At 39.6% G+C, this 26,016-nt stretch overlaps 4 protein-coding genes across 7 annotated transcripts; 2 read left to right on the top strand and 2 right to left on the bottom strand.

Annotated features, from left to right (window-relative positions):
- Positions 1-1,434: 1,434 nt before the first annotated feature.
- On the top strand, positions 1,435-6,242 carry cnga2b (cyclic nucleotide gated channel subunit alpha 2b). Its single transcript, XM_034890271.1, has 6 exons — positions 1,435-1,543; positions 1,659-1,769; positions 3,158-3,334; positions 3,866-3,973; positions 4,105-4,211; positions 4,667-6,242. The coding sequence occupies exons 1-6, from the start codon at positions 1,443-1,445 to the stop codon at positions 6,154-6,156; spliced, it is 2,094 nt and encodes a 697-aa protein (XP_034746162.1). The 5' UTR covers positions 1,435-1,442; the 3' UTR covers positions 6,157-6,242.
- Positions 6,243-8,348: 2,106 nt separating this feature from the next.
- On the bottom strand, positions 8,349-12,298 carry rraga (Ras-related GTP binding A). Its single transcript, XM_034890270.1, has 10 exons — positions 12,106-12,298; positions 11,647-11,769; positions 10,587-10,686; positions 10,417-10,483; positions 10,080-10,302; positions 9,631-9,726; positions 9,425-9,547; positions 9,234-9,325; positions 9,020-9,135; positions 8,349-8,926 (listed from the first exon to the last, which is right to left on the bottom strand). Exons 2-10 carry the CDS (start codon positions 11,671-11,673, stop codon positions 8,823-8,825), a joined length of 948 nt encoding a protein of 315 aa, XP_034746161.1. The 5' UTR covers positions 11,674-11,769; positions 12,106-12,298; the 3' UTR covers positions 8,349-8,822.
- A 1,747-nt stretch (positions 12,299-14,045) lies between these two features.
- Positions 14,046-17,623, bottom strand: LOC117955600 (charged multivesicular body protein 1b). Its single transcript, XM_034890197.1, has 8 exons — positions 17,365-17,623; positions 16,582-16,679; positions 16,334-16,480; positions 15,733-15,801; positions 15,489-15,596; positions 15,355-15,398; positions 15,015-15,087; positions 14,046-14,707 (listed from the first exon to the last, which is right to left on the bottom strand). The coding sequence occupies exons 1-8, from the start codon at positions 17,378-17,380 to the stop codon at positions 14,663-14,665; spliced, it is 600 nt and encodes a 199-aa protein (XP_034746088.1). The 5' UTR covers positions 17,381-17,623; the 3' UTR covers positions 14,046-14,662.
- On the top strand, positions 17,575-25,019 carry LOC117955599. 4 transcript variants are annotated; one of them, XR_004659096.1, is made up of 2 exons: positions 17,575-18,247; positions 18,738-19,150. XR_004659096.1 is itself a non-coding variant. In XM_034890195.1 (2 exons), the coding sequence occupies exon 2, from the start codon at positions 20,835-20,837 to the stop codon at positions 23,103-23,105; it is 2,271 nt and encodes a 756-aa protein (XP_034746086.1). In that variant the 5' UTR covers positions 17,623-18,105; positions 20,811-20,834; the 3' UTR covers positions 23,106-25,019. The 4 variants fall into 4 exon arrangements, 3 of the variants coding, with proteins under 3 accessions (XP_034746086.1, XP_034746087.1, XP_034746085.1); XM_034890195.1 differs by lacking the exon at positions 18,738-19,150 and adding an exon at positions 20,811-25,019 and having other exon boundaries at positions 17,623-18,105; XM_034890196.1 differs by lacking the exon at positions 18,738-19,150 and adding an exon at positions 20,826-25,019 and having other exon boundaries at positions 17,623-18,247.
- The last annotated feature ends 997 nt before the right edge of the window (positions 25,020-26,016 follow it).

Here is a 26,016-nt window from a genome sequence, read left to right as displayed (position 1 = left end):
TCTTCTGCATCTCCACCTGAGAATCAGTTGGACCACGTTTTGTTCTACTGAGGGAAAGAGGGTAGGCTTAGCTTCTTTTTTAAGAAGTGTTGGATGCAGTTGGACTTTTGCTCTCATGACATCCTGCCTGAAGATGGCTCGGCTGGGGGAGAGCTGCTCTGGGTGTGTCTGTGTGGAGTCACCAGAAGAATTCTATTGGAGTAACTAAAGGAAACTAAAGGTAAGAATGAAGATGTGTGTGTGAACTGATTTATTTTCATGATTTTTTTTGCAAACGGCTACTTTGATGCTCATCATGTGCTTACTTGTTAAGAATACAAATTAATGACAAATAATGACCCTTTTTGTGGAGCAACGGTGTTCATTTAGTATTGCTTGAGTTCAAATAATCTGTGTTGCCAGTAAAACAAATAATCTATATATCTGATAATGTATTACATAAAACATATAGAATAAACAATATTCATTTTAATGGTGTGGTAACACACCATTAAATAAAAATTACTTAATTACTTAATTATTAAGTCACACATTACTTAAATTTAATCTTTTTAATCTTCTAGTCAAAAACTATGTAATTTGCCACTACTTAAAGGGGGGGGCGATGCTCCCTTAAACCTAAGTAATTTTTAATCATAAATAAATTATCTGTGGCAAATACTGTATATTCTCCATTCATTTTAAATTGTTTCCTAGTTGTTACATTAGCAATTAGTTGGAAATAATCCAATAATTAATTCCAATTTACAATGTTTTTTTCTGAGACAGTTTCTATAATAATCTATAATAATTGGAAACTTATTGAGAAACCATAAAACATGCACTACCAAAAACAAAAATACAGTAATGCATGCAATTTGCCTCTTTGCAGTTGAATTGCTACTTTTTGAACCCAGCAACCCTGCACTCTCTTTGCTTTCAGTTAGCACCCTGGTTTCCTGAGTGATGCTGCTCCCGAGGGAGAACAGCTGATTGGCTCGCTGAGCCTTAGGGCTTCATGCCAACTGTGTTTTTGTTTTCATTAATGATCCACCAATTAGTCACACAATGGTAACAGTTGCCTAATCACATCGTCAAAGGGTGACAAGCTTTCACTGCCCTCACATTTTGGGATGGGTGGGGTGGGTCACTACTGTGATGCTTGGAAATGTGTTTTAGGTGAATCTCCACCCTGACAAAACTGTATTTTAAACAATGCAGCATCAGTATCACGCCGTTTCTCTTGTAGCTGCTTTTGTCACCACAGCAACCAGCTGCTGTGTTGCGGGCCAGGTGAGGGAGTGTGGCACACAGTCCCAGTCGCCCCGCTGTCCCCTGACTATACACACACACACAGGAAAAGTCAACTGAAACCATGCTCAACACTGCCTCAAACTGAGTCACATTGAGATGAATGCAGGAGGTTGTAACATGAGTGTTTGTCCACACCTGTAGGTCTAAAGATGACGGGCCACACGGCCGACAGAGATCGGTCGCCACACAAACTGTCAGTGAAGACCACCTTGGATGATGAGATCGAGAGAGCTGAGAGTATTCTCAGCCGGTGAGGACAACTATAAAATCATGTATTTTTTATTTGTCTTAGAGGTTTGTTTCAGAGAAGCATGTAAAAATGTAAACGCTGAAATGTGTGTTTTTTGGTGTGCTTTCCCTCCCAGGGTGCCATCTGTGTGTGATGACACATCCTCAGAGCTACAAACAATCGCTGCTCTCGACCCAAATGGACGCAGTTCTGAAAATTCTTTTCAAAGGAACGGAGCCATGTCAAGGTAAAGATCATACAATCACAAAGCTATTAGAAACTAATGAAACATTATTGTGCAGCTCTATTTATGTTATTTTATGTTATTTTGTTGCAAATGTTTGGTTGGCTTTTATGAAAAATGCCCACAAGAGTTTATAGAAAGAGTTTTGTTTAAATGCTTTTAAAGGTTTTATATTGTTAAATGTTAGTTTTCCATAGTTTTCAATATTATGAAGCAGTTTGAGATACTACATACATACTGTAAAGGTCTAAAAAAAATCCACAGAGAAGTGCACACAGATGTATTCAGTGACTTTAAACAAGCTGTCAGGACTTCCGTACCGTCGTGATGTCATAACTACACTAAGGGCAAAGTGCCATTACAGTGCCGTAACTGTCATTCCCCGGCTGCAATGACGGTGCAGAAAGGGGACAGATGTGTAAAATCTGGTACTGCCTACAAGTCAGAGCACATTTTGGGGGCTTTTTTTGTGGGAGGGGGGCCTTAAAGAGACAGGTGCTAAAACAGAGCTTTTCAGACAGAGGTTGATTAAGGGTATGTTCAGATTACCAGTATGAGAAAAATAACGAGTTTTGCAAACATTAAATCATGTCAACATGTTCTAGTAGAAACCCCAAATACAAATATGAATCTGAATATGAGCATTATATGGGACCTTTAAGGTTTCTAGCACCCGAAGACCATGATAACCAAAATGTTGGTGATGTATTTTGCGTACTAGGAGCATATTACCAGGGAAATGATTCCACATATTATTCTGTCATTGTGAAAAAGTAATTCTTGATGTAGTTGTAGCTGTTGCTATCCCAGTGTCCAAAGAAAGAAATGCAAACATTTGTTAAAGGAAGATCAGATCCGACCCTGTATGATTTTCAGTTGCTTAAAGAAACATTTTAAGACCTGTACTACAACTTGTGAAAATTGAAATGTTTACAGTAATACAGGTAATTGTATCCAAAAACATATGCTGTATAAGCCAAGACAAAAAAACATTTTCTTTGAGGAGGTTTTTCCAAAACAATGTAAAATGTGTAAAGGTTACTTTCTACATTTTATTGCAAGTCTCTTTGAAAGAAAGCGTCTAAATAAAGGTAATGTAATTTTTACCTAAATGTGTAGAAATAATTGGGATTCCTAGTAGAATCATCTGAACTATTGGTTCCCAAACTGGAGTTAGGTTGACAAAAAATCCTTAAAGAGTGCCAAAATAAGACCAAATGAGATTGTAATTCAGCTAAACTGCATTGGTTTCTTAATACGTTTTTAGTAGTTATGCACCTCCTCGAGATGTGTACCTTGTGTCATAGTCATGCTGTTACTTTCATATATGCAGAGAAAGTTCTTCAAATTATTATGAGAGCTTGTATATTTCTTGTGTGTGTGTGTGTCAGACTGGTGAGCCTGGTGGTGAGACTGAGGGAATGGGCACACAGAAGCCTGCTGGAGGAAGAGGAGCGGCCCGATTCCTTCCTGGAGCGCTTTCGGGGCCCTGAGCTGAGAACGGCCCCCAGCCGCATCAGCAACACGCAACCCGATGCCAATGGCAACAATGCCAAAGGGATCTTTAGGTATGCCAGCTTTCTGTCACCCTGAACCATAACTATGCACGTTGGTATACACTGTAGGCAATGGGTGACCTGAAGAAAAGAAACACACATTTCTAGTAAAAAAAAAAAATACCTTTGTAAAACATAATACTGATACTGTAATACTGACAAATACTGTTGATACAGACTTTTTAAAAGACACCCAACCCTCAATGTGCCCATTATGTCATAGACATAAAAAGGGCAGGTCAGCACTCGGAGGTGTTGACTCAACTCGGTGATGGTTTATGTTGCTGTATATGTGATTGCAATATACTGCACAGTGTTATTAACATTTGCTTCACTAAATAAGACCATTTTCAATAAAGTATAATGCACACACAACACAAACTCACAGTTGCTAGAAATAATAGCATGTATTTCATAACTATTGTGTGTATATCTTGCAGCTGCCTTTCTGCATGTCTTTGCATTGATATGTACTAACTGCTCTACAGAAATATAACTGTATTATCAAGATTTTTATTATTTGCAATCTCTCCGTGCTTTCAGGAAAAAGTGGGATTTGTTTGTGGTGTCCCCAGCCGACAACAAATACTACCACTGGTTATTTGTCATCGCCATAGCTGTGCTCTACAACTGGTTCTTCGTCGTAGCGAGGTAATAACACCACAGTTGTTATCTGATGGGTACCTGCAGCCTCCAGAGATGGGTGATGGATGTAGTGAATGGGGGCACTGTCTACTTTTTAGGCTGGAGCCTTCAATTGTTTTTCTTTTTTACATTCTCAGGGCATGCTTTGAAAACTTACAGGTGGACAATTACATCTGCTGGCTGGTGTTGGACTACCTCTCTGACTTGGTGTACATAATGGACACTTGTGTTCGACTACGCACAGGTAACTTATTTCAAAATACAGCTTGTGGCATAGTGACACAATGTATTACACCACAGACGTGCAAAGCTTTAAAGGGGCAATGTGTATATTTGGATGTGATTCCCAGGTGTACAGGTTTGTTTTGGGAAAAATATAACAATCCTGGTTGAAATTGGCATAGTTTTGGTTACTTTCAGTCCATTAACCGATGATTTGATGACTCGATTTAACTTGGCACTTATAGAAACTTCAAGTCGTAAACACAACCCTGACATATTATCATCTTGCATTTCGTTGCCTTGTACCTGTACCTGTGTAATGACAATAAAGTTGAATCTAATCTAATCTAAGCTTGGGTAAATGAGAAAACAGAAAACCAAAACCATGAGCTGAATGATGCTAAAATGCAGAAATAAAACAACAGTGAGCTGAGACTACTGCTCAACTTAATGTGTGCTCTATTCTTCTTGTCTCAGGATTCCTGGAACAAGGTTTGCTGGTGAAGGACCACGCCAAGCTTAGAGACACCTACGTCCGAACATTACAGTTCAAGCTGGATGTACTGTCAATCTTGCCCACTGATCTGGCGTACATCTTCACCGGCATCCACACACCACAGCTCAGGTTCAACCGTCTGCTGCGCTTCCCGCGCATGTTTGAATTCTTCGATCGCACTGAGACACGCACCAACTACCCCAACATCTTCCGCATCGGCAACTTAGTGCTTTACATCCTGATCATCATTCACTGGAACGCCTGCATCTACTACGCTATATCCAATTCTTTGGGATTTGGCTCGGACACTTGGGTGTTCCCAGACAACTCCAAACCTGAGTTTTCCTCCCTGACTCGGAGTTACGTCTACTGTCTGTACTGGTCAACTCTTACTCTTACCACCATTGGAGAGATGCCTCCACCTGTGCGGGATGAGGAGTACCTATTTGTAGTCTTTGACTTCCTTGTTGGGGTGCTGATCTTTGCCACAATTGTGGGAAACGTTGGCTCCATGATTTCCAACATGAATGCCACCCGTGCCGAGTTTCAAGCCCGGATCGATGCCATCAAGCACTACATGCACTTCCGCAAAGTCAGCAAAGAACTGGAGACACGTGTCATTAAATGGTTTGACTACCTCTGGACCAACAAGAAAGCAGTAGATGAGAAGGAGGTGCTGAAGAATTTGCCAAACAAACTGCGGGCTGAGATTGCTATTAATGTACACCTGGAGACCCTGAAGAAGGTACGTATTTTTCAAGACTGTGAGGCAGGCCTGCTTGTGGAGCTCGTCCTCAAACTACGCCCCCAGGTCTTCAGTCCAGGGGACTACATCTGCAGAAAAGGGGATATAGGGAAGGAGATGTATATCATTAAAGAGGGGAAGCTGGCTGTGGTGGCTGATGACGGGGTTACACAGTACGCTCTCCTCACCGCTGGCAGTTGCTTCGGAGAAATCAGCATCCTGAACATAAAAGGTAGTAAAATGGGGAATCGTAGGACAGCCAACATTCGCAGCTTGGGATACTCGGATCTCTTCTGCCTCTCTAAGGATGACTTGATGGAGGCAGTGGCCGAGTATCCAAATGCTAAGACTGTGCTAGAGGAGAGGGGCCGGGAGATCCTGATGAAGGAGGGTCTGCTGGATGAGAACACAGAGAGCGGCGGGCTGCAGAAAGAGGACACAGAGGAGAAGGTGGAGAGGCTGGAGTCCTCTCTGGACACCCTTCAGACTCGCTTTGCCCGTCTGCTCAGCGAATACAACAACACTCAGCAACGGCTGAAGCAGCGCATCACTCAGCTGGAGCGACAGCTGAATCAAACGGACTGCGGCGTAGATGCACGTGATGGCATGGATGCAGATGAAGAGACGGTCGATGAAACAAACCTTGGGACTTTTGCCCGTACAAATGGGTCTCCACGTCGGAGTGATGTCCAAATGGAGGACAAAAGGAGCCCAACAAAACACTAACTCAATTTAATTCCATTTTACGTATAGCGTCAAATATTAACAGACATCATCTCAGGACACTCAATAGAGTAGGTCTAGACCACACTTTATAAGTCACGGAGACCCAACAATTCCTTCAGGAACAATTGCACTTACTGCAGTCGCAGCGAGGGAAAACATACTTTTAAAAGGCAGAACCTGGCTCTTGGAGGGCGGCAATCTGCTTCGACCGGTTGGTCACACTAAGGAGATTTTATCTCCTGAAATACTTAAGATTCATTAAAAGTGTAAAAAAAAGACCTCATGACCCTTTGTTACTTTCATTGTGAGAATGTTTTGGCTAAGTGTAAAGAGATGTCTGCATGTCAATAAACATGAAAAGAAAGTGGACAACACTGCTACGCCCATGCAGTCTTTGAGTTCTTATCTATGCCAAAAGTAGTGAGTTGAATATATGTTTGATTGGTGGCTTTAAAGTACTTCCCGTATCGAGCTTATTCAAGGTAGGGAGAACACAGTACTGCTGAGAAAACATTCTTAACTAGAGTACATAAAAAACCTGCACATTAACTTTAAATGTCACTTTTTGGATTCCAAACTAAAAAGCATTGTAAAATTACTGGTTGTTCCAGTTTTTGCGTCACTTGTAAACATCTTATGTTCAGCTTCATCAGCTGAGGGATTCAGTTCTCTTAACATCTACGTATTATGCTCTTGCCCTGTACACTTAGGCTCCTGCTGCTCCTCCTGGGGGGAGGGGGGGGGGGGGGGGGGGGGGGGGGGGGGGAGTCCAAGGAGAGACGGTAGAAGGTGATTTGCAGAGTTAACAAACACAATTATTTTCCAGTGTCTTTATGTTCCCAGTTAGATCTGAATCAGACATACTATGATGATTATCATAAATACCTTTTGACATTTTCTGATCTACTTTGTGACACTTCTTGTGGGAGTTCTTTGCAATGCAAATGAAGTGACTCACACGCAATGTGCAACTTCTGTTTTTTTCAGTTGTTCAAAAGGTTTATTTGCTATAAGATTTGTCTTAGTTAATCTTAAATTAAAATGAGTAAGCCACTCTGTCTTTGCATTTAGTTTCTCCCATTTCCATCTCTGCTGCAAGGGACTGGGAATTTTCCAGCCCTCTGCATTCCAGGATACAACTCAAGCACATGAGCAGTGTTGATACACGCAGCTGGAACAATGCCTCTGCAGCAGAGCGGGCCACAATAAAGGGCAGGGAGGTAATGAGGGTTTAGGGGTGGGCTCTCCAGTTACCTGCCGTATGAATGTATAGGAAGTCTCTCTATTGTATCACATTAGAAACCAATGGGTAAAGCTCTTGATACCCAGTATATGAAGAGCTCAGTCTTGGCCTTAATATAACCCTAATAAGAGACTAAATATGAGATGTGAAATTCACAGTAAATGTGTGATTAGAAAATCAAAAGATATCCATACATGAGTTAATTTTTTTTAAATATTTTATAAATAAATAAAAAAATGAATTCCATGGCAATATTTCAATTTATGGGTCAACTAAACTTGAATATATTATTGAAATATGGTTGAAATTATGCTTTTATGTAATGTAGCTACTCCAACTTTCCCTTTACAAGCCAATTTTTCCCAGTTTAAACGAATACGCCTGGGTGTCTTTCAGCCGGAAAATCACCCAAACCACGCTAACAAAAATTTAGTCCGGCTCAAATAATGTTTCAATAAATAAAAGGCCATGTGTGAAGCCCATGCATTCCATTAAAGTAGTATTAATTAGTATTAATCCCTCTCAACTTTACAAGCAGCAAAATAATTTTCACCAATCACAACCATTTATACTTTGATAATTACTCATGTAGTCATGAATGTTTGTTACGGAGAAAAATTATATTTTAGAAGCCACATTTTCAGTGAGTTTAAGTGCTTATTCAGATATTAAGGATACCAGAAGTCCTGAGTTACAAGCACTAAGCTGTTTGTTACATTGTTAAATTCACTGAAATGAACTGATTGTGTTGTGGTTCTGATTGCAACACACGCACACGCACACGCCCGCACAACTGGGAATTAAAGAAACATGAACCATGTCTGAGCAGAATGTGATTTTACAGGAAGGTAATATGTACTGGTTTGTGTATGTTCATAACATATCATAAATAACATAAAGAGGGCATATATTTCCTAATGTTGATCAAGTGGTGAGAAGTGTCAAAATGTTGAAGCAGAAAAAACACGTCACATATATTTTTCTGAATATAACTATATTGTTCATACTTTAAAAGTTTAACAGCTTACAAACTGCAAATATGCTGCTGCTCATCTGGAGACAACTTCCCCAGATCACTGGGATTCCCTGCATGGAGTGAACAAATCGACTGTATACGACAAAGTGTGACAGCAAAGGTTGCCCCCTTCATAGTAAACACAACTATTCCTTTTACTTTATTACGTTGAGTTAGGGCACTTCCAATTCCAACAGAACGTATCGCTGTTCAAGATGCCTGTGATCACTGTAGAAATTAGACTAAAAGAAAATATGATTTCTATATAACTGTAATAACTGTGATTGAATGTGAAGATATAGAGGAAACAGTGCTGCTCATACGTTTTGGAGCTGGAAGACCGCAACATGCCAGCTGCTGGTCTGTGGACTGATTGGCTGAGAGTATCCACTGGAAAAAATGCACCGCCTAGCGCATTCGCATGTGCAGGCTGTGTTTGGGTCCATCCACCCGCTCCAACTTCTCAAAGTGTTTCCTAGCATTACGGATATTGATGAGAGTGGCTGCAGATGCTAGAAAAAAAAAGAGACACCAATTTTTATTATGCTGATTTGGTTTCCTAACTGCCCATTCTTTGCGGATAAATGTTCATCCACACTACTTACGAATAGAGGGGTCCGACATGATGACCATGACATATGTGTTGGAGGTGAAGACGTCAATGAAGGCCGCAAAGTTGGAGTTCCTCACTTCCATGCTTTGAAAAGAGGCTGCAAGTTTACTGGAATAAAAAAATGATTGATAACAATTTAGAAATATCACAAACATTTAGTAGGTAATGTGTGAAAGGAAGCTGATGTTTCTGCAGAGTGAACTTACCTACAGCTGAGTTTGAACTGTTTGATAATGTTACTGATCTTTTCAAACCGGTGAGCATCGCGCTGCTCTTTGCACTGATAGTGGGAGATCACCTGCATTTACAAAACCATTAAAAAAAAAAAAAACATTCATTACCATATTCAGAGTTTCTGACCAGACACAGTTGAAACAGAGGAAGCAATTGCTCTCACCAGGAATGTGGCTCTCTCAAACAGAAGAACTTCATCTGCCTCTATGATCTGAGCAAAATTTCTGAGGTTTGTCTCCAGCTGCTGGACGTTTGGGATGAGCTGGTACACTATGCTAGACCAGGCCTGCAAAGACATTCAAACATGTTTCTTACAGTGTCAACTTTCATACCCGACATCTGAATATACAACCAGTTAAATCTCACAACCTTATACAGGGTTTCGTCCCAGATCGATGTCCTAAAGCACGTGCAAGCCAAAGGTCTGGACAGTCTCTTCAGATCTTCTTCACGCTCCTTAAAGATCTGTAAAAACACTTCAGATAGTCAGTCACATGGACTGTATAGAACCAATTGCAGTTTTAGTAACAACAACCATTATTATATTTAATAGGTATTCTTAATGAGCATGATTATTAGTATTTTCAAAAGAAACAGTTTAAGCATTTAATGTTATACAATCAATTCATTTATATACTCTTTTGTTGTTAGAGGTACAGTACATTTTCATCTCTGGTATGACGAGTGAAATTCAGGTAAAATTCTTTAATAAAGATTAATAAAGACAGTAGCACCAGTGTTTCTGGTGTAACTGTTAACATGGCTATCAAACTGTCTCCTCAACATACAAATGATGGAATTGAAATAGTGAAGCTTACCAAATCTCTCTGATCTTCCTGCACCAGATCCATTTTGTGAACGAGGCAGAACACTTTAGCGTCGGGGGAGTTCTGCAGGATGGCCTCCAGACAAGACTGGTAGTAGTGCATGTCTTTCTCCAGCTCACGGCTCTCCACATCAAATACATAAATAAGCACCTCTACATTTCTGAAAATGTTGTCCCTCTGGCTGGTGAAGTAGTTCTCCATAAACGTGTCCTGTCTGTCGGGTGAAGGGAGCAGAGCATCGTTTTACGGAGGGTTTCAGATTATTGGAAAGACTTTGAATTGTCAAAGCTGGACCAAAGATGGCCAATAATAAACAAGTGTACTTTACCCTCCACAGTCCCACAGGTTTAGAACCAGATTGCCGAGAAACCGTACATGGGAGTGCTCTACGTCAACTACATTAAACAAAGGATAAAACAATTGTTTTAAAGATGATATTAGAGAAACGCCCAGCATCGAAGATTTATCATTTAGCACCTTTCTTTAAAGTACTCTTACTTGTAGCTCCAAGGCGGCGTGTGTCTCGAGCTATGTAATTGGCAAAAATGATTGATCTCATACTGGTCTTCCCAGACCCACTTTTCCCCATCAGTAACACCTGAGAGCACAAATACAACAGATCAGACCACCACTGAAGTTAAATCCTTGCATTCACTTAAAGTATCAAAAGCAAAAGTACTCATTATGCTGCAGAATGACCCCTGTTGGCGTTATTAGACATGATGTGATTATTAGCTCATTAACATGTAAGCACATTTTAATATTGTTGGTAGTCGAGAGAGTAGATTTTAAATGCTTTATATTCTGTTAGTTAGTTAAACCCGTAACAATGCAGCATATTCTATGTATGGTTTGTACATAACATCTTAGAAGTCTAAGAACTGTTTGACACCAAAGTTGTTTTAACACATTGTTTATTAACTTCATGTATATTTTCTGTAAATAGTGTGGAATAATGCTTGTAGAACTTTTTAAACTTTTTTTCTTGCCGTTACATTTATTTATAATGTATGCATTGCAGTTGAATTACTTAGTGGAAGGACAACCATGAAATATGTGTTGTTTTTTTCCAGATTTTTTTTTGCCTGGAAATATTGCTTCATTGAATCCTGCAAACACAGAAATACTACAAAAAAATTGTCACATAAAGCTACTGACACTAACGGAATTTAAGAATCGGCCAGTCAATGATTGTTAAGTGTAAACTTCAGGTTGTTGAATGTCATTTAGAAAATGAAGGCCAGGATGATTTGTGACAGACTTGCCGAATCAAAGATGGAACTTTCCTACAATATTATAAAATTACAGTTAAAAGTCCTGGGTTTTTGTTATCATGGCGGTACGACTAACTCTACATCTTCCATGACAATTTTAAGGAATTGGAAAAAAACTAAGGCTCCAAATTAAGCAGACTGGGTAGATTTATAAAATGTACTTAAGGACTCAAGTAAAGTACAACCACCTGAATATAAAGTAAGTAACAATTACTTCTGATACGAAAATGTCAATGATTAGATTAGATACTACTTTATTGATCCCACAGTGGGGAAATTCCCACCTTTTTCTTCATTGCTGGGCTTGACATCCCCCTCAGCAGACACGATGTTGAGTATTTCTCGGAGCTACAAGCCAGGTGACTTTATTCGGTGTATGCAGCAGCTCTCCTCTTCCTCTCCTTCAGCTGCAGAACAAACACAAATATGTTTCACCTAGCTGTCACTAGGCTCTCCTGAAGCAGAACAAACGTAGCTAACTGCTAATGTTACTGCATAAGACACGTTTAAACGCTTAGCTAAATGAATATGCATTCATGTGTCACCAGGCATGAGCTTCTTAGACACAGAATAATATATAAACAGTTCACTCACTTAATTAAAACTCTGTTCACTGTTCCGATAAACACTTAAGCTAATGCTAAGTTAGCTAGCACGACAAAAAAGTAGCAAGTAGCTTAAAGGAGCTAAACGGCTAACGTTAGTTAGCCAAGTTAAAACTCCGTACTGTATCGTCTACTTACATCGACAAGGTAGAACGGTTACTCAAATTGAAGCAGTTCTAGCCTGTAGTTTGTATTTGTTTTTAAGAATTCAGTTCGATAACGTTACAGTACTGGTAGAAGCAGCAGTGAAGTCAAGATCAGCTGCTTCCTGTTTACGCCAAAGTCACATGAGAAGCAGAAGGGGGTTACTCGTCAACAGATTTTGCTCCGTTCTCAGGTTGTGTTCAGGACACACAGATTCATGTCGAAAATAGTTTTACTATGCACCACTAGTTAATTTAAACTTAAATGTGAAGTATACTCCATTTGCTACTACTACTAATAGTATGCTATTTATTTACAAGAAGGTATTTGAAATGTATTCACCATCCTTGTAAAACAGAAAAATGGGAACTTTTTTAATTATGTGAACAATTAAATAGTTAAGTTGAATTTTATCTTCTTGTTGATTCTAATTTAGTGATTGACAGGATTTATGATTTATTTATTTATGATAAAGTTATAAATAATTTATAACACATTGTGTGTCTCTGACAAAGTAATTACTTAAGATGTGAAATGTAATTAATATCCTTTGTTAAAGCCGCTTGTGTGATTGGTTAAAATCGGACTTTTCCTGCATGTGGGCACTAGAAAGCAGTTACTGTCATGATTATGGAGGGGTTTGCATTATAATAATAATAATAATAATAATAATAATAATAATAATAATAATAATAATAATAATAATAATAATAATAATAATAATAATGTTAAAGCATCCCACTATGAATGTCGTTATTGGACTCAAATATAGCCCATACTCACTTGAATTGAATTTTCATAAGCCATGCATGAATAACGTATATTAAAAAAGTTTTTTTTAGCTTCTAGGTTTGCTTCCAAGTTGTGCGGCCTTCTTATGCGCATTGGTAACACTGACCCCACCCATCCATACACAGCTTTCTCAGTCCATACATCCATAAGTTACATCTTTTGTAACACAAACATAATCTGTATTTATTGAACTTTGCATTTATTTGAACAGTCAGTGTAAACACAATATTAAGCATGTGTCTTAAACTGTGCTGTGTGAAAAATAGTCTGTCAAAAGTAAGAAAGTCCAGTGAAACAAATATTGTGGATATGTTTTCACTTACTTTATCTGTTAAGTTTACTCGGGCTATCCTTAACTAAATAGATTCTTCACATGCACTTAATACCATGACCATAGTATTCTTTAATAACCAAACATCATGGCATTCTTTCCAAATTTAATACATCTCTTACTGAGTAGAATTAGTTTTTTAAGCACTGCAACTGTTTTAGAGCCCACAGTGATGGTTTAGTTCTGACTTCATCTGCATGCAGTGGAGCACATGATTTTAAAACTGGTTTGAAAGGACTTCCTCTTGAAGGGAAGTATGATTACCAGGTGGGACAATGTGGCAACAGACAGAGGGCAGAGACAGAGAGCAGCTCATTTGGAATACTCGTCTCCTTTGGGTTGATGGGCAATTGAGAGAAGTCGCTGGAAATGACACGGCCAGAAATAATACACTAAAGCAAGGAGAGCTACTTAAGGCACACCTGAAATTATAAGCGTCATCTTTTACATGATTATATTAGACATTTATATTAGGGTCCTTTGTATTGTTGCACTGAATTTCTGACAAAACGTCTTAGGAATGCTTAGTGATCAACGCACTTTTATTCCAAGCCGTGATTCTTTAGGTTCTCTGGGAATATGCATATTGGCACCTACATTTTGTTGATAAATGAGACCTTGTGTCTCTTGTTCACCACAACAGCTGCAAGCGCCAATAATGAAAATAAACCCACAGCCATTTCTACCAAGGATATAAAGTATGTGACTTTGCAGTTCATTTTCAAAACAGACATTTCACTATAGATGAAATAGAGAGTGATGTGAAAAACTTAAAATTATCATAACTTTTTTTTTTAAAGCAAAGAGATACAATTATTATAAAACTTTATTGTTTACTGTATGTTATCTCCACACTGTTACCCCTTACCAAATGATCAGTGAAAATACTGAAAATGACCAGACAAACACAGAGGCTAATCATCCAGTATCTTCTTAAAATATTCCTCAGGAGTCAATTCAAACAAAGTAGGTAATGAAAAGTAATTGTGAAGGTCTTTCATATTCCGAAATGAAGAAGAGAAAACACATATATGTTATCCAGTCCAAAACATCCTTGGCCTATAAATACAGGGTAATAACTGCCACGTTCAATATACATATAAAAAAAAAAATGAATAAAGTTCTTAAGTATACATATTAAACAATAAGCTTACTTTAGATCTTCCTCTTGGGTAAATATGTATATTCAAGAAATGTATACATTTTCCAGAACTAGCAATTCTGTAAGTTTACAGAATCCAAAGGTTATTATTAACATACAACCAAAAAGGGTCATTATCCCCAAGAAGATGATACAGTAGCTCCTCGACAGAGATACAGGAGATGTAAAGAGAAGTGAAGATATGTAAATGAAAAGGTGTCTGGGAGTAATTTTCAGGTAGTGTTCTGGGGCACTGCACGAAGGTGCCAGTCCACTGCAGATGTCCCTCACATTTGATCTCGAAGTTTGGCGAGCCTATTAGACAGTTCATCCTTTGGACAAGGAAGAGCAAACACAGGCATTAGTGAGGGACGATGAAGATGAGAAAAGAATCAGGGTTATTTGGACAATTCACTTTGAAAGTCTTGGCTTGACAAATATACAGGATTATTTGCAGAGATGTGGGCACTAATGTGTTGCTGCCTTTTCCTATGTCTTTGTCACTCAATCTATGTGATAAACCCTTAATTTACATTGCCACAAGCAATCAGGTTTATTTTAACTTTTAACTGTACATTTTAGTTTATCTGTGCCAAATAAGAAACAATTTTTAACACCAAATGTGCATATGTACTGTACCTGTTCTGCAGAGGCCACGCTGGTACCCACTGATCCTGTGGTTCCCTGAGGGAGCTCCATGTTCAGGTCCAACCTAAACGTGATGCACACACACCAACATTCAAACCCTATTTTTAGATTACAAACACAATGTCTTTGCTCACATTACACTACATAATACAGTCTAAAATAGTCATCATAATCAATATGTTAATAGCGTTAATAGCTATCATATTCTTTGAAATAACCACAATGCACGCTTCAGCCTAGGCCTGTACTCTCAGAATGCACACCATACACTTACATATGTGATTTAAGATAATTTCACAAAGAAATGTTAAGACAAAGAATGAAAGGTTACCCTGCTTCATCAGCCAGTTGATGCATCAATGACTCCACTTGATTCTGAAAACACACATTACATTTACGGTGAATGTGTTTGTCTTTAAAAAACAAGCACAAGAAGGAATATAAGTGTACAGCAAAGAAATGTACCTGCGGTGTTGTGAGTGTTGTTGTGCTGCTCATGGTGTCCTCCATGTGGGCTGTTTGAACATCCAGAGTTTCAAACTGGTGCTCGAATTTGTCCATGAGACCTGAAATCTAAAAAAAAAAAAAAAAAAAAAAAAACATTAAAGGTTTGAGACATTGTTTTATAACTCAGATGAGTTTGTTACCAACTTTGGTTATGGCAGTTACATTGTTTTTTCTAAAAAGAAAATTGTTTAAATGACACTACCTTTTCCAGATTCATACTCTTCAGAGTGGCATCCATGCCTTTCACCACTCCAGCCATAGATTTTGTGACCTGTGAAATAAAAACACAATCACAAAAAATGACAATAAACAAGTTTTTTTAAGCCTGTATTGGCCATCTTCAGACCGTAACTGATTTCAAAAGCCTATAACAGTATGAAGTAGTCTCCTCCACACAGCATTGCGGGATGGGAGAAAAACGGGCTCTGGTTTATGCCAGTTCTTTAAACCAATCACAATCGTCTTGGAAGGCCCTAAGCCCCAAACACAATGAGGGTGCCTCGCAAAATAGCCTTGCAAACAAACTTGTTTAGGTGGAACATGTGCTCGTTCAAAGGTTGTTTTAGTCATGCAACAGAAAAACTCAGATTGGACAGATGGATTTACCCTGCAGAGATCTGAGGAGCAGGTAACCATAGTCCTCATAAATCCACTGGAGTTTAAAATTAAAACATAAAGACAGCAGAAGGAGACAGACATCTGGCTAAAATTAAGGGATATCGGGCGGTGGCACCTGAACAATAGCAGGAGTGGGATGTAGCAGATCTATAGACTAATCTGCAGTGATCCAGTATTCAATGTACCTGGTTCATTGTAACTGCAGTCTGGACCCTCGCTGCCACTGCATCTATCCGAGCACTCATCCTCAGAAAGTTCACAGACTGGTTCTTCTGTCTTATGGCGTTCTCTGCATGGATCCTCGCCACTTCCATATTCCCCTTCTGGATGGCCTAGAGACAGCAACAAATAATGTGGTTCAGTAAAATCTGCTGCAGCCAGCGGGCTATCATGGTGCGCTTTCTCGATGACCAAGTTCAGAAGTGCAACTTACTTTCTTAACTTTGGCCTTCTCTGCTTTTTCCTCTTTGTCACATTTCTTGGAATTTCTTTGGAGTTCTTTGGCAGCAAACTTTAAATTGAAGAGCTGTTCTGTAATACGAGGTTAAAGAAAAACACAAAAACAACAAGCAACCTTTGACAACTCTGTTTTGTGTCAGTACTGCAAGAGGAAATAGCAGTGGGAAGCCTCTTTATATATAATGTCTCTAAATCCCTGTTCCCATTTGTTATGAAATCAATTCAACTCAGATCCTTTTCATAATTGTTGGAAATGCAGTTAATCAAGACTATACTATGTTGTGTCCCTTTCTGAAAAAAATAGATCGGCCGTTGCCTGTTTGCTCGGTTAGTAATCCAACCGTGGTTATAGGTTGCTATTTTCTTCCCATAAGTGTAACATTTCTGGCATTTAATCTAGTATTTAAAATTAACCCATTTATCACAGTTGTATTTTGACTTCGTAAACGTAACGTTATTTCCGTACGGAGCTAACGTTAGCTCTAGTAACTCTCTCTGCTAGTAACGTTACGTTTCACATTAGCAATGAAGCTTCCAAGGCCTACTGTCCCAGTTTACAATGTCTGGAATTGACTATAATATGTTCAGGTTATATAAAAAGCCAGCACTTGTGCCTTAGTTTAATATCTGACCTTCTTAGCAGTTGTTGAGCTGTCTGTCACACATATAACGTTATATCTCGCCATGTTGTTATTTTCGGTCTTAACGTTACACCACAGTCTTACGTCCTTTTCTCGTCACTGTTTTAAAAGGATACTTTCCATGTTCGGCATCTTGAGGCGACTCTCAGCAAATCCAACGATATAAATATCAAATCCTTACGGACAGACCCCAAAAGAGTTGTTAAATAAAGCAAAACTTGTCAGTGAAACTTCAGCCTTTTCGGGTATCGGTTGCCTTCTTCCGCACTTCCTGATGTCTTACCAAAATATGAATGACGTCAGCGTCACGTGGTGGTGGTATTCCATCCGACGTCACAAGGGAGGAGGTGTCCCCCCCTCCTCACAAAATACAAATGAAAAAGAAAAAAAATAGCCGTTCACATAAAAGCACTAGCTATACTTTTAATGTTTTAATACGGGTTTTCGCACCTGTATTGTTAAATTTGTGAATACGGTCAGATAAAAGTGGATGTGGTGTTGTACCAATGGAGTAGTGGGCGGTGAAAGCGGTTGATTGATGATTAGATTCACGGTGTGGATCGCGGCGGAGAGAGAGGATGACTCACACCGTCTGATGTGATGTTCACCCCGCAACAGCTCGGCCAGTGCGGTGGCACGCCGGTAGTTAGCTAAACCTGACACAACGGTGTGCTCCTCCAATAAAAGTGAAACTTTATCGAACTATCCAGATTCGTTTGGGTGGTCCTAAGGTACATTGTGTGGTTCAAACTTGAGTGGTTGTCACTTACTAGTTAGATAGAGAGACCGAGCGTCGTGATTTTCCGTAAATATCGTGACGCCTGATTGCCATGGAAACAGTGCTCTAGCGCTGAGAGGTAACTGTCCATGTTAACTTCAGCATCAACCACTCCAACGGGGTCGGGTAACTAAACCTGTTGGATATCTCAGTGTTTTTTTTTGCTTTTCTTGTGTTGCTACTCTGGCTTTACTTTCCATTTTAAATTGGCCACAATACAGGTAAGTTTTTTAAAGGCGGCTGTTGTCTTTTTATTGTGTCTCATGGGTAAAACGCAGTTACGTTACTGGTATTTCTCCAATAGCCTAGCTACATTGTCCCTAAATATTTGCCTGTTCATTTGCTGTCAACTTGTGACCTCCATTTATGTCTTGTAACGAGTATTTAAATACCCCATAACATACTAAATAGGATACTTATAAATATGCTGATATTATTTTTGAACAAGCTAGCTAATATGTGTAATATAATGAGTTTAAACATCAAAGAACAAAAGTGCCCTGTGCAAAAATGTTGATCATAGGAGTATTTAAAAAATGTCCACCAATAGGGTATGTATGCCTCCAGTCATCTATAAACTGAATAATATAGTCTCTCATATGCTACAATCCATTAACTAGGCTTAGGCCTACTGATTAAATATGTTTTTGAATTTCATAACCCTAAACGCCACCTTAAATGTTGCATTTTGTGTTGTTTTTTTGCGTGCAGGAGAATAATCCATGGGGAGCCACTGTGTGTTGTTTCATTCAGGGGCTGGATGACTCATATAGCCTAGTCTTATCTATAAAGAAGCCAAGTGGCAGAGGAGCAGTCCTGCCGCAGGACCTAGCTGATGTAACCCATGAGATTCACTAGAGGCTGCTGTAGGCCATGCTTCCCTGTGCCCCGAGTTACTGGCCCTGGCTGCATTTACACTGATGACCGCCAAATACTAGGGGACGGATTAGAGGATGCAGTGGGCTATTCGCACACTTTGCAGCAGTCAGATGATGAAGTGCTGTTTACAGCACGTCAAATGACCAGGATAGCTTGAAAACTAAATCAAATCAACACGTTTTTTTTTCTCTGATATAAAGAACATTTTGAAAGTATTTACAGCTCTGTAACTGAATGCAATTTATGAAGCGTAACAGATAAGCGTTATGATATTCTCTACCTTAATTCATAGTATATCTAAAAAAAAGAGCAAATAAATAAAATCAGAATAATTACTACAAACAACATAAGAACCTGATATCAATTTCTGATTAGGTAATTTAAAGAGCCTTTTATCTTTATCTTTTTATAGTGTAATATAACGATGTTAATTGAAACCATCTGAGATAATTTATACAGAGTAAGTGAGTATATTATAATTAATAATAATAATAATCTTAGGTGAAATTTAAAGCGACAACATTTTCTGTCAGGCTTTAAGAAATTCCACTAATTCACCTAATTCTTTAATGCATCATTTAGTCTAGTCTCACTTTGCCAGATTTTGACTTCATTTAGAGAGATAATATACAGTATGTGCTAGAATTAATTTAGGCAAAGCAGTGGAAAGCTAAAAAAACAGCCAAACCAGTGGAAAAAATGTAATAAACTTAATTTCCTAACAGAAAAAAATCTATTAAGAAATGTTGAACTTGAACCGCCTTCTCCTTTTTAGAAATATAAACAAATTGTGAAAGTTGAAAATGAAAAGTTCTTCATAACAAGTTCAGTATCTTTTATTGTATGTTGTATAATGGATGGAAAACACCCTGAGGATCCTTAACTGATCCCTTAACCCTAATGTTGTCACAAAGTTTTATATTTGAGAAGGTCCTTAATAGACTACATATTTGCCTCAGTAACAAAGTCAGTGTTCATTAATGATGACGTGATTTTTTTTCCCCTCTTACAAACACAACGTTGTGACATCCTTCAAAGGGCAGACAGAGGAGTCACCTGTAAGCAAGCACATGATCATGGAGGCATTTCAACATGTCAACCATGTTTATCTAGTGAGACCAACAAGTACAATGGCGTGAGAAACAGCTGATGACAATAACTGTCAGAGAAAAAAAAAATCCCTTTCAACACTCTCAACCAGTCACATCTTACAAATGTTTATTCTGGGTTAGATTGTGATCAAATAAATACATAAATTGCGAGCACATATTTCCTTTGCATGTCACAGACAAACCTGTCGCTTGTTGGATTACCTTGTGCAAGTGCCCAGAGAAGTTCAACATGGGAAAGTTCATCTAGTTACAGTGATTCAGATGACTTTGCCACGTTACGGTGCGGTTGCTGCTGCCGTTTATGGTAAATGTAGAAAATCATGGCAGTGACTGTATTTACAATATCGCTGATAAACAATGTCAAATGCCATAGCACATACTGCAATCAGAGATGAATGAGGGGGAAAACATCTCTGATAAAAGCCTTCAGCACAGTTATTATATTTATTTGACTGACTGCATTTGTGCATTTAAAACTTTCAGGAGCAGAGAAAAACAAAAGAGCATATGCCAGATCTGTGAAGGCCAAGACTTTGTGAGCGTAAAATATTCTGAAGGATAAGGATGTAGACAAGGTCCTGGGATGATACTGACAACATGTAAAGAAAAATGAAGGGTTCTGTGTGTGCTTGTTGACATTTGTATATGACAAATGGCACAGAAGACAAATGGGCAAGGCTAGTGGATTATGTTATTCATATTTTAGATTAAAGAAAAAACATATTTTTGACTCTGTTGTACTGCTTCAATCTTTTATTGGCCATTATTTCTTACATGAGCCAAACTGTTTTACGCCTCTATTTCACAGGTGAGGAGGATGGAGCTTCAAACGGAGAAGAGGTTCCACAACTTGACCCTCAAGCAAATCCAGGCTCTGGACAAGGTCTTGACTGAGGTGATCCCCATCCACGGGCGAGGGAATTTCCCCACACTGCAGGTGAGAGCTAAAGACATCATACGTGTGGTGAAGGATCGGCTGGTCGAAAGAGACATCCAGGTGAAAGATATACGGCTGAATGGCGCGACGGCCAGCCACGTGCTGGTGAGGGATAACTGCCTGGGCTATAGAGACTTAGACATCATTTTTGGAGTGGAGCTGCCCAGGCAGGAGGACCTCCAGGTCATAAAGGACGTGGTGCTGGGCAGCCTACGAGACCTCCTTCCTTGTGGAGTTAACAGACGGAAGATCACCTGCCTGACAATGAAGGAGGCCTACGTGCAAAAGATGGTGAAAGTTTTCAATGAGCACGACAGATGGAGCCTGATCTCGCTTTCTAACAACAGAGCTAAAACCGTGGGCCTCAGATTTGTCAGCTCCCTTCGAAGGCAGTTTGAGTTCAGTGTGGACTCCTTCCAGATAGTATTAGACCGTATGCTGGAGTCTTATTGGGAGGCTGAAAGGAAACAAGGAGGAAAGCTGGCCTTGAATGCTGGGAGTTTGTCTAAAAGAGACAATGAGGATGAAAAAAAAGAGCAAAATAAATCGAGCATTCCTCGGGATGTTGAAGCGGATATTGAAAGGGACTCCAGCAGAGAAAGTCCATGCCAGGATGAAGCTGTTTCTGTGCTTGAGAAAGAGCTTCCACTTGCAAAGGTTGAGCATGCGGATGGAAAGCAAGAAGCACAGGAGCTGTTAAAACCTGAGAGCTATAACTTACAACAGGTGGGAGTGGATGGCACAGAGGATGTCCATTCAGAGGAGGACATTGTGTTTGAGATATGTGGAAAAAATGGAGAAGAAAAAGGACAGTTTCACAGTGATTATCCTCTAGTTTCATCCCCTAAAGCTTTATTAACAGATGTCAGGGATCCATTGCTGACACATGCATGTTTAAAGCCACAGATTAATGAAGAGCTGTCTGAGTCACAAGCTTCCCAACCAGCAGACAAGTCAGCTGAACAGGAAAAAGTCCATTGTGCAGAAATGACTCAGTTCAAAGCTGACTCTGTAATCTGCAGGACTGACAATACCTCAAGTCCAAAAGATTCACATCTTGAATGTTCCTTTCCTCCTCCGGCTAAGAAAACGTGCAGCACATCACAGGAAATTGTACCAAAATATTGCCCTTCACCAAAATTACAAAGGAAAATGTCAAGGAAGATGATCAGTATGCCGGAGAAATGGTCTTTACTGACTGATTTGTCAGATCTTACAACACAGCTGTTCCCACCTATAGAAATACCCAAACCACATCAGCCAAAGCCTCCTTTACTGGACAGCGATCAAGTTCATGGCTCAAATGTTCCCGCCTTTAAGCCAGAACCCCTAGACACCCTCACAGCTCCCATGTCCAGTCCAGCCAGTTCACTTCAGGATGGGACTGGCTTGAATGAAACTGTGGAACAAACTGTTAAGCCAAAACACTCGAAGAAGCCTCCTGATTCAGAGACTCAAAGCCACACACGTGCAGCACATGTACAGCCTCAGATTAATGTGCAAACACCCGAGCTGGCCGACACTGTCCCCAACGGGTGCGGGGCGAGCTCATGGGCCGGGGCAGCAGGGGAGCCCACAATCACTGTTGAAGCAGAGTGCATGTACGGCGACTTTGAGCAGGCGATGGACCACCTCCGCCACCGCCTCATCGCCACCCACAACCCAGAGGAGATCCGAGGAGGGGGCCTGCTCAAATACAGCGACCTGCTGGTGAGGAACTTCCGACCAGCCAGCGAGACAGAGATCAAGTCCTTGGAGCGCTACATGTGCTCACGCTTCTTCATTGACTTTCCTGATGTGAGAGAGCAGCAGCGGAAGATCAAGGCCTACTTGCAGTGCCATTTCATTGGCAATGAGGAGACAAGCAAGTACGACTACCTGATGACCCTGCGGCGTGTGATAGACGAGAGCACGGTGTGTTTGATGGGACACGAGAGGAGACAGACGCTCAACATGATCACAGTCCTGGCTCTGAGGGTGCTGGGCGAGCAAAACGCCATCCCCAACACGGCCAACGTCACCTGTTTCTATCAGCCGGCTCCATACATGACAGAGCCGATTTACAGCAGCTACTTCATCACCCAGGCCCAGCCCCCACTTGTCTACCACCCCTACCCGCTGCATGTCCACATGCAGACTGGCCTGGTGTAGCTACAGGGACATGCACACAGGGAGGCATGTAGGCTGCTTTCAGCATGCTGCTCTGCAAGCAGAGGCACAAACGGAAGTTTTGACAACAGCAGGCAACCACGGGCGCAGTGTTGTTTGATGCTTTGAAACCCCTCCTGCTTATGACACGAAAGATCATGAGAGGCCAGAACTGAAAGGGGTCTGGAGGGAAAGCATGTCACCCTTTCAAGATGAACACATTTGAAAAGGAAAGAAACGCTAAGAGCTTACTTTTCAGAGAGCTCGTAGAGAGGATTTAATAGACGTAGAGGGACTGTGTTTACGGCTGCTTCAGCTCAGCTTTGGCAGGGCTCTATATACCGATCACCGTCCCGTGTCAAGAAGAATTTAGTAAAGTGACAATTCTCTAAGACACACATACCAACAAATAAAAACATACTGCCTGTTGGCAGCATGAGTCTTGATTTGGTTAAAGTTTGAATAATGGTAATTCCTTATTGTTTCTGAAGGGTTAAAACCCCCAAATATCTGTTTTGTGACTCATCAGTCTCCGTGGAGTACCTTTCCATATGTGACCAATAGGCTACCTGTATTCACTGTGTAGAAATGGGACACCCTTTAGTGAGGGCATACATTAGACTACATTTGCTGTGGTGTGTCCTTAATATTGTAAGTTTTATATTTGTGAATGTAACCCCCTCCCCCTAATGTCAAAGGTGGAAACAAGATCATGGTTTGGTTTCATTAGGGGCTGTACAAAAGTGATTGGGGGGGAATCCTCACAGTTGGATCTTAGGGTTGTTGAGAAAATTTGATTCTACAAATTCTTATCAGAAATACAGAAATCACTGACAAACTGTTTGAACTTGGGCCGGAAATTTTTTTTTTCTTGTTGGACCCCCTCTCTTTCATATTTAAGTAAAATGCTTTGTTAGCCTTACATGTTTTCTTTGAATATTAAAAGCTTATTTATGCAGCTACACTGCAAAGAAAAGCTAAAAGATGTACATTTTGAATGAAAAAAAAAGTTCTCCCTAAAACATCAGACCCCCCCTGACTTCAGTCAAACTGAAAAGATCCTCTCCCCCTCTAATCATTTTCCCACAGCCCCTTGGAATATTAAACCAAACTGGTGTTAGTGAGTGTCTAGTTGTGGTTATTCATTGAAATATTTTAACTAGCAGTATTAAACCAGTAGTTGTGGCCATATCTCTGAATAGGTATTCACCCTGAATTTTATCAAACCAACTCGCCTATTCCATGTCGGAGAAACATGACAAGGCTTTAGCTCATGGGGATATTATGAAGAAAGCCTCGGCTGTCCTGTTTTTTTCTGCTGAAAATGGAAAGGGCAAGTTTAATTTAGTTTCCCCCACATTTCCAACAGGTTGAATAGACTTCCAGTGTGTAATACATGGTGACACTTGTTTGTTGTAATGGACGTAGTGAATGTTCTTTCAGGGTTTTGCCTGCCATTGTGAGCAAAAATGTTCCTGCACATTTCAATTATTCAAGCAGTCTGCGATGCAGCCGGCAGTTATAGCACTCTGTCTCTGTGTATTTGTTCATTGTGTATGCAGCTACAGTACATGTTCTCAGTATTTAAAAAAAACAACTTAAGCACAGTTGAGGCTATGTGGGCCAATCACACTAAGTTTGAGACTGAAGCACAATGTAAATGCACATAGCTGTTGTTGAGTTATGAAAGTGTTTCTGACATGCTCGTGAATCGCCAACTAAATATGGAAGATGTCTGATATACTGTGTGCTGTAGTGCCCTATGTAGCTTTGAAGTGATGTATCTATCTTGAGACTTTGGGTAGAATGTTGTGTATTGTTATGGAACTGTTCCACCAATAGTGAAATAAAAATATTCATGTTATATCTAGTTGCTTGGATTGTTGTGTTATTGTGCTAATAAATATAACACAACCAGTCTTAGTTTGGAGTCTCCCATTGGTGGTCTGAGTTACTGTCAAGGTTTTATTTTCAATACTATGTCTGTAAGTTTCTTGGTGCCAAGGGGACATTATTGGCATGCAAAGTACACAAAACTATTACAAGCACCTTCGCAATAGTCAAAGAGAAATACTTTGGAATCTGGAAATGGATATGCATCTCGTTATGCATATGCATGATAGGATGATATAGAAAGCACTGTTTTAGATCATTTACTTCTTCATTATAGTTAGTCTCTTTAAAAATGGGTTGTTCTATCCAATTTTCTGTGAATGCATAACAAGTGAACTTTCAGTCAGGCCAGTTTGGTTTTGAAGAGCTGCTGTTTTCAGCCAATCTTACAGTTAAAACATATTAATTATACTTTAAAGTGAATTCCATTCCTTTACAAAACAAAGCAAATTAGTAACAATGACAACCTTTTTAAAGATCTACAGTTTAAGTTGGGAGTAAAAAAATAATGTTTGCACTCAAACAACAGTTTATTCATTGCAACGCCCGCATGATTTTTCATCCTTCATACAGCCCCCTCTCCTGCTGGTCCTTGTCAACACTAACATACTATACTATACTATACTATACTATATACTATATACTACATACTATAAGACAACTTAGTTCTTATAGTGGGAAAAAAAAGTCCTGACGGCTCGCAGTATGTCAGCCTACGTCATAAGCCTGAACTTCACCTCTTTACTTGTGACTTTTGTATAAAAATGCTAATTTATTTCGAGAGCTTTCTATTTGGTGGCTCGTGAAGGTTGATGGGTACAGTTTATAGTTCTAAAATGCTTTATATCAACTACACACACTATTATCCGGTGAAAAAGACCAGCAGCACTTTACTACTTTAATATACTGGCTATATATATATATATATATATATATATATATATTGCAAATGCACAAACTGAGCATTTGCACACTGCTATTCCCACCTTTGTGGATACTATTTAATGCCACATTTCACTCA

The sequence above is a fragment of the Etheostoma cragini genome, chromosome 13, assembly GCF_013103735.1.
Source record: "Etheostoma cragini isolate CJK2018 chromosome 13, CSU_Ecrag_1.0, whole genome shotgun sequence".
In the NCBI taxonomy this organism is placed as follows: domain Eukaryota; kingdom Metazoa; phylum Chordata; class Actinopteri; order Perciformes; family Percidae; genus Etheostoma; species Etheostoma cragini.
This window is presented reverse-complemented; position numbering and strand designations above follow the sequence as displayed.